Source organism: Lithobates pipiens, unplaced genomic scaffold, assembly GCF_037356315.1.
Source record: "Lithobates pipiens isolate NorthernLeopardFrog02 unplaced genomic scaffold, aLitPip1_a1.2 Scaffold_23, whole genome shotgun sequence".
Lineage (NCBI taxonomy): Eukaryota > Metazoa > Chordata > Amphibia > Anura > Ranidae > Lithobates > Lithobates pipiens.
The window spans coordinates 88,626,837-88,645,007 of record NW_027507785.1 but is presented as its reverse complement, the minus strand read 5'-3'; the positions used below and the strand labels follow the sequence as shown (position 1 = coordinate 88,645,007).

The 18,171-nt window shown below is 41.1% G+C and overlaps 1 protein-coding gene across 5 annotated transcripts in view; it reads left to right on the top strand.

The window, feature by feature from the left end:
- The window catches only part of FLNB (filamin B), a 308,431-nt gene that overhangs the window by 256,967 nt on the left and 33,293 nt on the right, over window positions 1–18,171 (top strand). For all 5 annotated transcript variants that reach the window (XM_077452005.1, XM_077452003.1, XM_077452004.1 and 2 more), the window contains 7 exons: window positions 7,173–7,313; window positions 9,534–9,662; window positions 9,837–10,010; window positions 12,419–12,577; window positions 15,999–16,202; window positions 16,287–16,439; window positions 16,535–16,657. In XM_077452005.1, the coding sequence (XP_077308131.1) occupies window positions 7,173–7,313; window positions 9,534–9,662; window positions 9,837–10,010; window positions 12,419–12,577; window positions 15,999–16,202; window positions 16,287–16,439; window positions 16,535–16,657 (1,083 nt within the window). The remainder of the gene's footprint in view (window positions 1–7,172; window positions 7,314–9,533; window positions 9,663–9,836; window positions 10,011–12,418; window positions 12,578–15,998; window positions 16,203–16,286; window positions 16,440–16,534; window positions 16,658–18,171) is intronic.

The window sequence follows — 18,171 nt, the reverse complement described above, 5'->3', positions numbered from 1 at the left end:
TTGCTAAAAAACATATATAATGTTTGGGGTTTCTATGTAATTTTCTAGCAAAAAAATTAGGAATTTTACATGTAGGAGAGAAATGTCAGAATTGGCCTGGGTGCGAAGTGGTTAAAATGTATCATAAGCCAGCCTTTTTGTTTTTCTCTGGATGGTGTTTTGGGGTTAGAATCTGTCTGGTTTTTATTGCTGTCACTTTACTGGGACTAAAAGTGAGGGACAATCCAACCTTTTTAGTTGTCACCAGAATAGAAAAAGAGGGAAATTTCTGAAGGATGCACCTGTCACTTTCGACAGATCCCCTTTTCGCTTCGCTTTTAAAAATAACCATTCTCTCCCTTGTCCAAAATAGGGAAAAGTTTTGGCTTTAGATATGCTTTAAAACAGTCCTAAATGCAGAGATTAGTTTAATTTAGATATTTAGAAGGCATTAGTGGGTAGATGTATACACTTACATTCTAACAATGTGTACCAGTGTAGGATTGATGCACATGCACATGCACCTGGCACCACATTTCCAAGAAAATTTAAAAAAAAAATCTGAAGATGTTTGGAACTTTAAAGGTCGTAGAGTAAAAAGTATTGAGGAAAACACATGTTGTTTCACAGATATTGCACATTTTAACAGAATTACAAGTTTATATGCCGAAAACTGACATTGATTTTTGCAAGGGTTAAATCACTCCTTTAAATTGAGTTCCTTACATCCCTTAGGGACTCTACTGATGCAAACTAATGTTGGCCCTGTACTTGCGTTGTGGCCCTTATCATAGTTTTCCTGTTCGATGTTTATTTTATATAGTGAAAAATTCAATAGGAGGAACTTTCTTTATCATACATCACGGGACACAGATAATAATCATTACCTACTGGGTTATACGCCATCTCTAGATGAATGGACACTGGTAGACAAAGTCTTAGACAGGAAGTCTGCCCCTATATAACCTCTCCAATACAGGAAGTACTTCAGTTTTTTACCAGTACTTGCAAGGTGGTTGGGCACGTTTGTTTGAGCTCTCTAGAGCAGTGGCCATCAACCCTGTCCTCAGGGCCCACTAACAGGCCAGGTTTGCAAGATAACTGAAATACATCACAGGTGGTATCATTTGATGCTCAGTGATTGCAGTATTCTAGTCTGCATCTCTCCCCAAGGTAATACATAAAACCTGGCCTGTTAGTGGTCCCTGAGGACAGGGTTGATGGCTACTGCTCTAGAGCTCCACGTCTTTAGTTCCAAAACAGTTCTTAAATTTATCAAGGGATTGGCCGATGGGATCCATTTGAAAAAAAGCTTATATGCTTAAATAAATGGTACCCGAGCCTCGCAAAGAAGACGCAAGGATCCTGCAAAGTTTTGCCTGTAATGCGACCTTCGGGCACTGGACCCTGCGTAGTGGAATCCTGGACACCACAGAGCTAAGGCATTCCTGCAGGGTGCTGTACAGGTCCAAGGGAGTGAACCCGAAACCTAAAAGGAACCCACTATGATGGGTGAAGATTGGGCTCTTTAGTTTCTAAGGCTGCCCTGCACCTGGACAGGTAAGTGATTGTAACAATCAGTCAAGCTAGCTAGAGGCTGGACACCTGTGTTCGGTGACCACAGGGGGGAGTTTTGGGCTAGCTGTGGGTGTTATGCAAAGAATACCTTTTTTTTTTTTCTTATTGTCTAGGCTGTTTTTTCCCTAATCGTGCACAAGGGTGCGCCATTGCGCATCTTAGATTTCCATGGCACACATGCATTCGCTAGAGTTTACGAGAAGTCACGGCTGTTGGCGGCCATGCCATGGCATACACGGCTTCATCACATATGGTGTGCCCACTCGGAGCCGCGCATGCGCCATAGCCTGATCTTGGTACACAAAGATTTGTGCCATGTACGAATACATCTGCACATTCACCAGAACCACGCGCATTCGTGTGCATGTATGCGCAGAGCGTCTCAGTGCACAGCTACCTTATTTATACAGAAAATGGCTGGCATGAGGTGCTTCCTTACCCGGGTCACGTGAGTCACCAGGTATTTGGCAGGCTAAGGTGCTTAGCAGGATTGCTGCATAGGGGCTCTGTCTCCCTTCTGGGGTGTGTAAATATTAAACCCAGGTACTCCCTTTTTGTTGCTTGCAAGGTCTTCAAAAAAGAGGAGCGGAACTAACACTACAGGCAAGGGCACATATAAATCGTTAGTAGCTCCTGAGGAGCCTAGTTGAAACTATGTTGTATCCCCCTGAAAGACCAGAGGCTTCCAGGCAGTCTGAGCTGCTGTGCCTGTCTGGTATTGTGACTAATGCTTCAGCCTTATATAACCAGGGATGATCTGTCCTCAGCCCTAGCCGGGTTAGAGGACAGGATTGCTGGCATGATTGTCACACTTCTTACCACCCTGCGAGACGGAGGCAGACTCCCCTCCCCTGAGCCACCTATCTTGGAGCAGGAATGGGTTGATGATGGGGAAGAGCTAAATGCCAAGGATCCTGTGGAAGGCCTGGCAGATGAATCTGCTTCTGAGTAATCTGGGGCAGATGATGTCCAGTTGGTTTTAGTCTCTCAGTCGCAAAGGCTTTTGATCCAGACTCTTACCAAGATGGTTCGTTCTGCTTTGTTACCTCCTGCAGAGGTTTCTGTGCCCCCCAGTCCTCTTTGGGGTCCCCGAGACCTCCTCAGGCCGCAAAGGCTTTCCCCTTGCACCCACTGTTGGAACAGGCGGTGTATGCTGATTGGGAACATCCTGACGGGATTTTCATTCCTCCTAAGAGGTTTTCCCTTTTATATCCCACGGTGGAAAAGTTTGACGCGGCAGTCTCTTCCCTAAAAAAGAACTTAATGCGCATAATGGATAATACGCAGGGCTTGAAAGGACCCTGTTGACAAAAAATTGGAGTCCCTTTTTCTTTTGCCAGTTCAACTATTCAGCCAGTTGTCGCAGGAATTTGAGTCTGCCAGTCCTTAAAGGATCAGGTCAGACGGCCTGAGAGGCCTAACCAAGTGGATGATCCTGCTGAAAGCGGAACAGTTATACCTCAAATGCTATGTTTTGCTGTTGATGCCTTTTAAAGGATTCAATACAGCAGGTTACTCATTTTGGTCTCTTGTCTGTACACATATGCAGACTTTTTGTGGCTTAAGAACTGGTCAGGCGAGTTTCCTTGTAAGAAGTTATTGGCAGGGTTCCCCTTTCATGGGGAACTTTTGGTGATGATTTAAACAAATATATCCAAAAAAATTCTTGAGAGAAGAGCCTGTGAAGAGAAGGACCAGGCATTCATTTTAAAACCTCAGGGACGGCTGCCTCCAGTGTCTCTGCACCAAGGCAGTTCTGCCGCCAATAGGATGCTGGAGCCAGGGGCAAGCCACTGGGCCAGAATAAACCCTGGGTCCAAAACGCTTCTAAACCCGGTTCCAAGCCCTTTTTTTTTTTTTTTTAAGGGAAACCCCCACTCTATTGGGTGGGGGGGAAGGCTGCTGCACTTTGTGGACATTTGGAGAACAGTGGTTGAGGACGAATTGGTCACCAAAAACAGTATCCTGTGGTTACAAGCTGAAATTGCGAGGTGTCCCCTCTCAGAGGTTTCTAAGATCCAGTGCTCCCTCAGATCCTCCAAAGGGAAACTTATTGTTTCAGACACTAGATAATTTAGTGCATTAGGAAGTGATTATACAGATTTCTGTATCCGAAAGGTGTGCAGGGTACTGGGTCTTTTAAGGGCCAAAGGTAATCTTGGTGCTCGGGTACCTCGACGACCTCCTGCTCAGAGATCACTCAGTACAAGCTCTAGAACAGAGCATAGCCGGCACAGAGCGGGATTTAGAAAGCTTGGGCTGGGTCATAAATACCAAAAAAAATCAGCCACAAGACCAACTCAGTCTGAAGTATCGGCCCTGGTTCCTGGAGATTGAGAAATTGGCAATAGACGGACCATGGATGCTTCTGCACCACCCCGATCTGTGGTCTCAAGATCCTATATTCCACCCCAATTTACAGTCTCTAAATTTGACGGCATGGCTATTGAAGCCAGGGTGCTGAAGGATCGTGGCATCTCGGTACTGGTGGTGTCTACCCTAGTGAATGCTAGGAAAATGGTCACTAGGAAGATCTATCATAAGATCTGGTTGACTTGTATTGCTTGGTGTGAAGCCAGAAAATGAAATCCTCGGAAATACGTGATTGGGAGAGTTTTTTCTTTTCTACAGTCGGCTGAGTACAATCAGAGGTCAGATTTTGGCCCTGTCAGTATTCTTCCAAAGGCTTTTAGCCTCCTATATGCTGATCTGAACCTTTATGCAAGGGGCAACTCGTTTTGTCCCCCCCCCCCCCCCATTAGGTCACCTATGTGTCCTTGGGACTTAAATTTTAGTACTTTAGTGCAGAAATAACCATTTGAGCCTATCAAGAAAATTCCATTAGTCTTGCTGTCACTCAAGCTAGCTTTCCTGATGGCCATCACCTCGGCTAGAAAGGTGTCGGATATGTCGGCCCTTTTTATGTAGGGGACCATACCTAATCCCTCCCCCTCTTTTGAAGATTCAGTGCTTGCTACAAAACTGAAGTACTTCCTGTATGGAAGGGGTTATATAGGGGTGGACTTCCTATCTAACACTTTGTATATCAGTGTCCATTCACCTAGAGATGGCATATAACCCAGTAGGTATTAGCCTAACTCTGTGCCCCATGATGTATTCTAAGAAAAGGATTTTACAGGTAAGTATGACAAAAAAAATCCTATTTTATCACACAAATGTTGGTGGGGACATCTGATTGAGGTGTAGAGGGACAAAGTCTTGGATAATGCCAGTGAGATATAGTATGCCTATTTGATGTAATGCAGATGATTCATATTGGAATGAAGGCTGCATGGAGCAACTTAAAGGACGAGATTGGCACTGGGGTCTGTTTCCACGAGGAACACTATATGGAAGTCTCAGGTTCATTGGTATTTTCTTCTACTCAAATTAAATATCATGTGGATACTTAATTTGATTTGTTTGTACACTGTGGGGTTTATTTACTAAAGACAAATCCACTTTGCACTAAAAGTACGCTTGCCGTAGATCTGAGGGGGACATGCAAGGAAAATAAACAGCATTTTAGCCTGCATGTGATTGGATGATAAAATCAGCAGAGCTTCCCCTCATTTCAGCTCTCCCCCTCAGATCTACAGCGACTGCACTTCCAAGTGCACTTGTAGTGTAAAGTGGATTTGTCTTTACTAAATCAACCCCACAATGTGCTAAGTTGGCCATACACTAGTAGATCTTCATTAAAGTTTAATTTTAAAAATGTTTGCTTTTATAATCCTTAGTGGGATCAAATCAACCCATTCATGCTTATCTTAGCTCTTGGAGAAGAAATGTAGGACTGTAAAATTTTTAAGTTATCAAGGTCCTAACCCAATTTGAAGAAGTGTAGGTTTGTGAAACAACCAGCTACCCTATCAAAAGCCTCTTAAGTTTACTGATAAAAGACACAGGGAGTTTTATCGTTCGAGCATGATTCATCAAGAGGAAAGTCTTACGGGTGTTGACCCTCGCTTCTTCTTGTCCCTTGGATTGATTGAGTTGAAAGAGGTTGGTCTGCATGCCAATTATTTTGGTGTAAAGTATAAGGTCAATTCCTATTAGTGATAAGGGCCCAGTAGTTGGCATAGAGTGATCATTACCTGCTTTGGAAATGAGATGGGCCTCGAGACTGCAAGGCAAATTTTTTTTATTTTTTTTTAGTACTTTAGAATTGGGTTTCTCAACTTCTTCAATCAACGCACCCTTTCAAATGATAGACAATCTCAAGGCACCCCATTCTAAAATGTAAAAAAACTATTCTAATAGTTTTAAATACTGTAGCAACATCCTCACATGTAGGACACACAAAGTTGGAAGTGATTTTTTTTCCTTCCAAAGCAAATACACTTTTGCACACTGGTACTGACTAGTAATTCAATGTTTCTCTCCTTCCTCAATTCCTCTCGATCAGTCAGCTAATGTCACCCCAGTGCTGAGGAAGAAGAGTAGAGGAGGGTCAAATAAGGATGCTGTGGTTGTTAGGATGCCAATGTCTAGAAAGTTGTAATGGTGCTTGATGAAAATCAGTGGCTTTGTGTAACTAAAAGTCAGGCTTCGTCCACCTGTAGGCTTGTATACAATTTTTGATCAATCATTAGTCATTTTGCCAAGGCACCCCTGAAAAAGCCTCAAGGCACCCCTGTGTGCCAGGGCACCCTGGTGGAAATAGGCTGCTTTAGAACAACATTCATTATGTCATTAAATGCACTGAAGAAAATTTTTGTATGCATGTTCGTATGAATACCTGTTCCTGTATGGCCAGCTTTAGGAAGACATATATTTCTACTGGGAGAAAATAAGGTGTAGAAGCTAACGTATATATTGTAGGGCTGCAACTAACGATTATTTTCATAATCGATTAGTTGGCCGATTTGTTGTTTCGATTAATCGGTTAATAACCTAAAAACAAAACAAAACAAAAAAAAAAAAGCGTGGTGTATAATTTAGTTAATATGTAAAGTTTAAAAAAAAGGCAATTTATTCTTAAATATCTCTATGCAGTGGTGAATATAAATAACCAACTATATGGTTAGGGAGCAAAATATCTAATCCACTCTGAGAATAACACAGAAGAGATGTACTGTATATATTAGAGGGGATATATACTGTATATACTATTAGAGATATACTGTATATACTATTGAAGATATACTGTATATACCATTAGAGGAGAAATATACTGTATATACTATTAGAGGGGATATATACTATTAGAGGAGAGGTATAGTGTATATACTATTAGAGGAGAGATATAGTGTATATACTATTAGAGGGGAGATATAGTGTATATACTATCAGAGGAGAGATATAGTGTATATACTATTAGAGGAGAGAGATACTATTAAAGGGTCAATCTGGTAAATATCATCAGAATCATTAACTTTAACCCCATTTTGTTACTGGCCGATTAATCGATTATGAAATTAGTAATCGATTAATTTCATAATCGATTAGTTGTCGATTAATCGATTAGTTGTTTCAGCCCTAATATATTGTGTTGCAGATTGTATTGCTAGTATAAAAATACATTTAAACCTTGATTGTATGACATTGATCTGCCTCCCATGTAATTGGTAAAAACAGTAATTACTAAGTATGTGTGTTTCTCTGCTACCCAGGTGAAGTTGTTATGCCATCAGGGAAGACTGCCCCTGCAGAAATCGTTGACAACAAAGATGGTACTGTGTCTGTACGATATGTTCCCACAGAAACCGGACTGCACGAGTTGCATATCAAATGTGATGGAACACATATTCCAGGTACTAAAATTGATACCATGACTGGTGGCTTTGCTAACCTGCATCTTCTGCACAGTCCAGTCGCAGCAGCTTTCAGTTTTTCCTAGAGTTTTACAGGCTGCCATCAGTGAGGCTGGCCTTTTCGCCTGCACAAAAACACTGGAAGAAATTCACGGGAGCTACAAACTTGTGTGCAGGAGGCCTTGGAGAATAGTCATGGTGTGTCTTTCTTCTTGCAACTTACATTTTGGGATTTCCGTCACTTTCTGACTCAGTGACAGTGGTCACCAGGACAAATAGAGCGATGATTCTCCCCAGCAAGGGCGGAGTCAGCTAAATAATTTGAGAAAATCTCTAACTCTTCACTAATCTATCAAGTTTGAAAATGTTTACATTTTTAATAGAATAGGGAAGAAGGGAGGGATTGATAAATCTGTCAGGTTTTGCTGCAGGCCCTCTTAGTAAGATTCTTTTACTTCCTGTCTAACAAAAACAAGTTGTCCCCAGGAGAAGAAGTGAGGGGAAACAGCAGCACACAAAGAAGTAAAAATGTTTTTTTTTTTTTTTTTTTTTTGTTAAGTAGGTGATTACTAGAACCTCTGTCAAATGTTTATTGTCTATATCAGTCAGGGCGAACATTGGCACCCTAGATGTTTTGGAACTATGGGAAAGCTAGTTCCAAAACATCTGGGGTGTTGAGGTTCACCATCACTGGTCTATATCCTTTGGTAGACATTTTGCCTCACTTTGTTGGGTAAAAGTAAAAGGTTGTCCTAAGGACAGGAAGTGAGGGAAATCTTTCAAATGTAGCCCTGAATAGTAGTATATACACAGGTTTCATAAACTATCCAAAACTATCAAAAATTTGGGGTATCGATGCACTTTAAGGTAGCTGGTTAACAAGTGATTCCAATTTTAATATCTAGCGGAACCTTCGCAAAAATGACAGTAATAATAAAGTGCAATAAGCACACCGTGCTCTTCTACTGATAACTGAAAAGTTGTCCTGTGTAAAATGTCAAAATTTACATGGGACAATTTCTCATCAGTATGTGAAGATTGCACTTCATTATTAAGCTACTTGCACACTGGGTGGTTACGGCATCAGCGATAAAGCTCTGCTAGTTTTAGTGGTGCTTTTAACCCCCGCTAGTAGCTACAGAAGGAGTTAATAGTGCCCGTGTAATACCAGAAAGAAATGCTGCCCATGCATTACATTGGGCAGGAGCGGTGTATACACCGCTCCTAAACTCTGCCCCAAAGATGCTGCTTGCAGGACATTTTTTTTTTTTTTTTTTTTTTTTTTTTAGTCCTGCAAGTGCACCGCTCCAGTGTGAGAGCACCGAGGCTTTCACACTGGAGTGACAGGAAAGGCACTTTGCAGGTGCTATTTTTAGCGCTAAAACGCCTGTAAAGCGCCTCAGTGTAAAAGTGGCCTTACTGTCAATTTAGCACAGAATATGGTTTATGTATTAGATTGTTTTATATGCAGAAGTTTCACAAATTAATGTGTTGATACCTATTTTTATTTACATTGATGAATTAATATGGTTTTAAATGTATTTAATATTTTAATTTTGCACAAGGGTAAAGATAGGGGAGCATAGCACTTTAATACTATATATAGCGGTGTACCCTTATAGAAGTATACACATGGTTATAAATGGAATAATGTATGTTAATAGTTCATTGCAGAGCATGCATCTGTCCACTAGTTCCTAGATTGTAAGCTCTAACGAGCAGGGCCCTCTGATTCCCCCTGTCTTGAATTGTATTGTAATGTCTGCCCTAATGTTGTAAAGCGCTGTGTAAACTGTCTGCGCTATATAAATCCTGTATAATAATAATAGGTCAGGGGTCTCCAATCTTTAAAAAAAAAAAGCCATTTTACAGCCCTTCAAATTTTAGGGGGACTGGAGTGTAGACAGTAGAAAATATCCCTGCGTCATTGGGAGTAAACAGTGTCCCATCATTGGTATTAGTGGGAGGAATAGTGCTCCATTATTGATGAAACAATGCCCTGAGGGCTGAATAAAGGCAAGCAAAGGGCTGCGATTTGGAGACCACTGCTACAGGTATTAAAATCAGTCTTTGCTGTGGAATGTATAGGCTGCCACCTAGTGGCCTATTCCATTTTCAGTATTTTTGGGTGTGCAAACATTTCCTTTGGTTTCGTTCATCCATTTCTGAGTTTTTGTCCCTTATTTGTTAATCACTTTGGATTCTTGTTTTTATTTGTAGAGAGCCCATTACAGTTTTATGTTAATTATCCCAATACTGGGAGCGTTTCAGCATTTGGACCAGGTCTTATTTATGGTGTTGCCAACAAACCAGCCACATTCACCATTGTGACAGAAGATGCAGGAGAAGGTATTTTTTTTTATTTTTTATTACGAATGTTAAATATCTCCCGTTATGATGTGTTTATTTTTTTAGTTCATGTCATTCTCTGCAAATGGCTTTATAAAATTGAGACAGCCTGTCCTGTGTCATTATGTCATTATTAAATTCAAGTTATTCTGCTTGCATTGTGATCCTGATTAGGAGGTCTTGATCTGGCTATTGAAGGCCCTTCAAAAGCAGAGATCAGCTGCATTGATAATAAGGATGGCACTTGCACTGTCACCTATCTGCCAACACTACCTGGAGATTACAGCATCCTAGTGAAATACAATGATATACATATTGCTGGAAGTCCTTTTGTTGCCAAAGTTACTGGTAAGTAAACTTTAGACTTCATATTTGCTGAGTCTGAAATTATTATATGACAAATGTATGTTTGTTGTGCTTAGTAAACCAGCTCAGATGTGATTGTGCAATGTGCACAATCTTTAAAGAGATGAGCAGTATCTTGCCTTCAGAAACCTCTAAATTTTAAATTCCTTTTAGGTGGCACAAGATTGTTAAGCGTCTTGATAAAGACATTCTCAATGCCTTTGCTGATAGTTTTACTTGTGTTCTATTTTATCAGAGTTCTGTACAATACAGTTTATAAACTGACAGGCATACTATGACTCAAAATTGTAGGCTGGTGCATTGTGTATTGCTGTCAGTCTACCACTGTATACATATACAGACGGACACAGGGATGACTCCATCAGTGTGCTGCTGATCCTTGCTCAGGTTGTAATGCTTTAAGTCGTTCTAACGCTAAAACTTTTTTTTACCTTAATACATTCCCAGCGTTAAGAAAAATTACTTTTTGACAACACTGGCTGCTTCCTTACCAACCCCCCAAAAAAACACTCACCTGAGTCCTTTAACGATCCAGAACTGTGCCAATCTGCATTTCTTCTTTTCATCTTCCTCCTCTTATAGGAGGATCAGGCAGTCATTGGCTCCTGCTGCCGGCAGTCAAATCCTATAAGCGGGCGTGGGTCCGAGCCACGCACACAGCCTGGCTCTGGATCAAGCCCACACGTCTGGGCTTGCTATGGGCGCAGACGGAAAAAAGGAGGAGCCAAGATCATTGGTGGTGGACCCCAGTAGAGATGGTTAATAAGAAAAAAATTGCGTTTTGAAAAAAAAAAAAAACACTTTGAAGTGGTAGTAAACCGCAACAAAAAGAAGAAAAAATGGGCCCCGACCTGTTTGTCATAATGTGCTAGTATGCACTGCACTACTAGCACAGTATGATGGACTTACCTGAAAACAAAGACATCTAGCAGGGCACTGTCCTAAACAGGAGCTTCCATCTTCACCTGGCCTTCCTTCCATGTTCGCGGACTTGAGCTGCTTGAATGTCTGAGCTGTAATGAGTTCTGAATGTATGGCACAGTCCATTCAGAGACCAGTGTGCACACCCTGGTGATGTCATCGGCTGCTGCTCACTAGAATATCTCCTACAGGGTGCACCTTTTAGGAGATATTTTCTGTACCTATAGGTAACTGTAGTTAAAAATCCATCTGACATTATTATAGGCTTAACTGTAGTTTAAAAATCCATCTGACATTATTACCACTAAATACATTGCCGTCTGCAAGGAGTTGACAGACAAGACTGTGCTGCTTGTCAAGGTTGCCTGGATCGCAAGGCTGAACACTGGATATCATTCAACCCAGGAAAGGACCAGCACTGAAAAACTGAAGAGGACGTGAACTACACAGTTGAAGAATGAAGTCACTAAGACCCATTTCACAATGGTGGCATTTTCATGCGCTAAAGGGCTAAAAATAGTGCCTGACTGTGCTTTCACACTGGATCGGTGCGCTTGTAGGACGTTAGAAAAAGTCCTGGAAGCAGCATCTTTGGAGCGTTTTAGGAGCAGTGTATTTACTGCTCCTCCATCACCTCTGCCCATTGGAATGCATGGGCTCCACCGCCGAAGCGCCTGCAAAGCGATTCGGCAGCGGCGCTTTTCTGGCATAATCAACCCTTCAGCCGCTAGTGAGGGTTAAAAGCACCCCGCTAGCGGCTGAAAAGTGCCATTAAACGACGGTAAAGCACTAAAACTAGTGGAGCGGTGCCAGTGTGAAAGGGCTCTAAGTAGGGCATTGAAACCCTTTTCTATTTAAACTAAGCTGGCTCTCAATAATGGAGAAAAAAGAAGAATTTTATATATGGAGTTTTGTACTTTGCTCGTCCCTAGTTTTCAGAACTTCCAAGTGTGGTGGAACGTGTTTCACCACTCACGAATGGGCAGGTACTACCTGAATAGCAAAAGTGCTACATTATAATAGGAAAATGTATAACTTTGCAAAACACTCAGGCGTCAGTTTTAGTTTATTTGATATTGATAGAAATGGAACTAGTTTGCTGGGGGCCAAGGCTCTCTGTCTAATTTGAATTTTTTTGTGATTATACCAGGACCATCTTTGGGCTTTAATTTCCGATTCATATATTAGCATCATACATACAGCTTTACCTAAATAATATTAACCATTCAAATGTGTAGAACCTCAAAGCTAAACCTTATTGAATAGATTAAATAATTTCCAGAGACCTGTAAGAGGATCCGTCTGTTTGTCCATTAATCCCAGAACCTGTGTTTGGCCTGCAGAAGCTGAGAGCATGCGATTCTGATTAATATACTTGTGCATCTGATTTACATGACTGTACAGCTCAATATGAACTATGTATATGTGGCTGGTGTACTTAATTAATGTCATCATCTGTTTCTTTGTAGATGACAACAGGAGACGTTCTCAAGTCAAACTGGGCTCCACGGCTGATTTCTTGTTGGATATCAATGAGACTGATCTAAGCCTGCTGACAGCTAGTATTAAAGCCCCATCTGGTCACGATGAGCCATGTATCCTGAAAAGACTTCCGAATAACCACATTGGTAAGCACAGAGCCTTATGCCATAACAGAGTTATTTACTACATTATTTGTTTCGTATGGTTCATTCCTCTTTTGATTTATAGTTCTTGTAAATACTTATATATACCCACTGAATTATCTAGCTTCAGGTGATGCACAGAGATTAAACAATTCCTCCCATATGTTTATCTGCAGCCATCTCTTACCCACAGCTGTTCAAAGTGCACAGTTTACACATAATTTCAGAAAGCAGAGATCTGATGTCGCACACTGCACAGCATAGAGCAGGTTTCTTGGTGTCATATGAGATCCCCAGCTACAGTCTCATAGGGAAACATGCACAACTGAGGCAGTCCTTCACAGGCTGTATGTTGGCGGTCCTCTCCCCATCTCCTTGGATCTGTTGGAGTTGGCATAACCAGAAGTGTGCTTTGGATTAAGTCAAGTATACACTATAGAAGGGATATGCTTTGTTCAATTGATGGCAGCAACATGTCTCAAACAAGTTAGGACAGAGCAACAAAAAGCTGGCAAAGTAAGTGATACCAACGAGGAAGAGCTGGAAGAACATTTAGTAACTAATAAGGTTAATTGGCAAAGACTTGAAATCTATCCTCACCAACAGTACATAATAGCAAAAGGTTCTGAGAATCTGCGCTCATGGGACAAGGCGTTAAAAACGGGCATGATTCTGTGATGGACATCACTGCATCGGCTTAGGAGTACTTCCAAAAATCACTGTTTGGACACCATTCACAGTGCCATCCAAAAATGCTGGGTAAAGTGCTATTATATCTGAATATGATCCAGTCCTCTCTGAGCCAAAACTCATTTAAAGAGAAGGTTAACACGCAGCGAAAAAACCCTGCAAGAGAAAGGCATAATTAGCTAGTATGCATAACATAATAGCTAATTATTGGTTCACATCTCTCCCTCCGACATGTTGTCCCGGATTTTCCGGGTATAGTAGCTCCAACACTGTGATTAGCTGGAGCCGCGATGACGTCACTCCAAGCATGCGCGAGGGAACGGCACAGTACAACTGAAGAAACAGCATATAGCACCATTGCTTCAGTTGTCTTAAGTGCACATGTGCCACATGATGTCGGCACATGCAAATACAGGGATATCTCCTAAACCATGCATCCTTGTTAGCTACAGGTAAGCCTTAATATAGGCTTACTTGTAACATAAAGTTTTAAACAAGGGTTTACAACCACTTTAAAATGGTCTGTAGCAAAGTGGCAAACTGTTTTGTGGTCCGACAAATTTGACATTCTTTTAAGTAACCATAGGCGCCTCTAGACTAAAGCGGAGCGGCACCTTCCAGCTTGTTATCAGCCTGCATCTCTGATCGTATGGGGACATTAGTTCATATGGAATGGCCAGTTTTTACATCTGGAATTGTACCTTCAATGCTGAAAGAAATATGCAGGATTTAAAGCAGCATTTGCTCCCATCCAGACGACATCTTTTTTAGAGAAGGCCTTGCATATTTCAGCAGGACAGTGCTAAACTGCATACTTAATATATGACAACAGCATGGCTATAGAGGTGTTCAGGTGCTTAACTGGCCTGCCTGCAGTCAAAACCTTTCACCAGTTGAAACTATTTGGCACATCTTGAAAGTAATACAATTTTACAAAGATGACCCAGGACTGTCAAGCAGTTAGAATCCTATATCAGGCAAGAATGGGACAACTTCCCTCCCCAAAACTCCAACTGGTCTCCTCAGTTCCCAGATGTTTAGAGTGTTAAGAGGGTGTGCTATACTGTGGTAAACATAGCCCTGTCCCAACTTTTTTGATACGTGTTGCTGCCATCAATTTCAAAATGGGCAAAAAAAAAAATAATATATATATATATATATATATATATATATATATATATATATATATATATATATATATATATATATATATATATATATTGGTCCATTTTGGCACCACTGTATTATGTAAAAAAAACAAATTAGGCAGTCAGACCTGCCATACCACTTTTAATCGCTGTATGCAAGTTGAACCACCCGAAAATTATTCAGAGACTCTGCTGCAGGGTGCATTTGATTTAAATCACTAGTAAGAAGGCTTGATTTAAATCAACTCGATTTTTTAAATCCTAATTTTTAAAGGGCAGCTGTCATCTCTGTTCCACAGCGGCACCTCCTCTGACCCCCTGTTGACTCTCCGACAGTCCCATTCACTTTAATGGGACAGCTGGTGTTACAGTAGTGCCACAATAAGGTGAGGGACGTGGCGGTAGCAGGTGAGTGGATGCCTGCTAACAGCTGCTGTCATGATGGATCTGAAATGACAGGTGCTCTTTAACTGTAAGGACTTGCTGGTATTTAGAATCTTTAATATTTGCAAGCAAAATTAAGGTTTCCTATTTAGAATAATAAACTGTCAGGTTAGTTAAACAGCGATATCAGAACCAATTCAGTCATACAGTTTGTAGTGTGCATAGATTTGCAAAACAATGGGATAAAGGAATATTCCTGAACTCATGGTTACTGTGAAATTGTGTGAATGCATTTTATCTTTGTTTGCAGAGCTTGGATTCATTGAATGAATTTACCAAAAATTTTAATATGGCATAATATACAGCTTCATGCTACATAAGCCCCACTTCATGCTGCATAAACTAAATTATTCATGTATTTTAAATAGATAACTATCTTTAGATAGATTTTTACTCCAAAAACATTTTATTGAAATTTGATAAAAATCTAAAACGATTTGTATCCACCCTGATCTGCTTGTTAGATACCTGTGCTTTCTAGGTATGCATACTTTGTATCTCCATTTGTTAATTTCCCAAAATAGAAAGTGAAAAAAATGGGAGGAGCTGGAATACATAATGGTGGGGGAAATTCCATCATCTGAGAAAAACCCCCAGATGGAGAGGCACAGAGATGGGATCTGTGTCGGAGATCTAATTTCATAGTAAGGTTGACTAAAGACACCAGTCCATCCAGTTCAACCTGAGTGAGTGTCTACAATTGTCCCTATCCCTGCACACTCACATCAGTCCCTACCCTCAATGAGCTCACAATCCAAGGTCCCCATTCATATACTAGGGCCAATTTTGAACAGAAGCCAATTAACCTACCTGCATGTCTTTGGATTGTGGGAGGAAACCGGAGTACCCAGAGAAAACCCACGCAGGCACAGGGAGAACATGCAGGCAGGTAGTGTCGTGGTTGGGATTCGAACCAGCGACCCTTCTTACTGCTAGATGAGAGTGCTAACCACTACACCACTGTGCCGCCCCTAATTATTGGACTAAGCCCCCCAGAATCCACATATAACTAAAATATCACTTTTGAGCAAACATGTTCAGATCTCTGCAGCGCTCAGTTCATTACTGTGTGGGACACCCATTTTAGTGGGCAATGCCTTAAATTATATGTAAAAAAAAAAAAAAACTAATTGTATTTTCAGGCATCTCTTTCATTCCACGAGAGGTTGGTGAACACTTGGTCAGCATAAAGAAAAATGGACGCCATGTGCCTAACAGTCCTATCTCCATCATGGTCTATCAGTCTGAAATAGGAGATGCTAGCAAGGTGAAAGTATTTGGACCGGGATTGAATGAGGGCCGTACATTTGAGTTGTCTGATTTTGTGGTAGACACCAGAGAGGCCGGTAAGTGTATTATGCTAATAGTATTAGCAGGTAGAATAACAAACCAAGCTTCAGAAATCATGGTCTCCGTGTCATCTTTTTCAGGCTATGGTGGGCTTTCACTTGCAGTTGAAGGACCCAGTAAAGTTGACATTCAAACTGAAGATTTGGATGATGGCACCTGCCAAGTCTCTTACTGCCCAACAGAGCCAGGTGTTTATATCGTGTCCATTAAGTTTGCAGATGAACATGTGCCAGGTGAGGCCAGCTTTATAAAGATTTACATACACTGTTTGGAGTATTGGTAAATGTTCTTTGGGCTTTTTACACAATTTTATTCCACATGCTTCCAGGGAGTCCATTTACTGCCAAAGTCACTGGAGAAGGAAGAGTGAAAGAGAGTATTACAAGACGGAAGAAGGCACCTTCTGTGGCCACTGTAGGAGGCATCTGTGAACTCAATTTAAAAATACCAGGTGAGATCATTTTCTGGATTAGGCTTTGTAAATCGATACCTCGGTTCACAAACGTTTTTTCTCATGAACATCTTTGTACACGAACTCTGCTTCAGTTCAGAAACATGAGCCACAGCCATCTTCCCTGCTCTAACACGTGGTCGCGACGTCCTGTAGGTGAGATAGCGGTCATAGACACGCTGAAAGTTAACTGTGTAGACACAGGGTTATTTACTAAAGGCAAATCCACTTTGCACTGAAAGTGCACTTGGAAGTGCAGTCGCTCTAAATCTAAGGGGTAGATCTGAAATGAGTGGAAGCTCTACTGATTTTATCATCCAATCATGTGCAAGCTAAATGCTGTTTTTTATTTTCCTTGCATGTCCCCCTCGGATCTACAGCAATTTTACTTTCAAGTGCACTTGCAGTGTAAAGTGGATTTTCCTTTAGTAAATAACCCCCACGGTATTGAGAAGCTTTGTGGTGTGCTTTTTAGCACATACTGCACAGTACTCTACTGTGCATCCATGTGCACACTTACTGTAAAGCTTTTTTGTGTGCTTTTAATCACATACTGTACTGTGCTGGACATCCAGTATGGCTCCAAAGAAAATTCAGAGCAAGCATGGTGGCAAGAAGAAATTGCGGAGCAGTATTTGAAGGTGACAAGACTGTTCAGAGCAAACATGTTGAAAAGAAAATGCAGAACAGGTAATGCAGGTGACAAGAATGTGTTAGTGTTCTCGCTCTTCATACTGTACTGTACTTTGTTTCATATTTTTGTGGTTCAAAAACAAACAAAAAAAGTTCAAAAAGGATAAACCTGATTTACATTGAACCCTATGGGAAAATATGCCTCAGTTCGTGACCAATTTGGTTCGTGACCAGAGACGTGGAATGTATTAAGTTTGTGAACTGAGGTATCACTGTGTTATAGTAAAGGTTTAATTTTGTAAACCCAATATTTCATGTAATGCCAAATCTTTAGGAGGGGGGAAACTTATAGGCATTGTATCCAAAAGTATGGGGCACATCATCTAAATACACAGGGTAAAGTTTTCTTATTTGTCACGGACTTTGAAATTGGGATATGCCAGAGCTGGATCTTTCACAGGGCAACATAAGCAGGAGCTTGATATCCACAGAGCCCAGCCATGTCCCTGCACTAAACCAGGTTGATGGTGCAATTGGGTCATAAGATGTACACTTGCCTGTCACTTAACATGGGAGAATGTACTTGTACACAGCGTTTGAAGGGGCAGGCTATAGACAGGGCAAATTGGGTGGATTTAATGTGACCATTGCAATTCATAGCAATGTCAACCAAAGGGATGGTGGTGGCCTACAGAGATGCTGCCTTGCGTAGGGCCCAGTTTGACCCTAAACCCTTCATGATGGAAGGTAAAACAAATCTTAACACCTGTAAAAGGAAAAAAACGTTTTTAACTTGCCTGTATTTTTCTTGCTACTATCATAACCTACCAACAAAGAACAACCTAAAATAAAATAAATTCTCCTTGTGCCGACAATTGCAG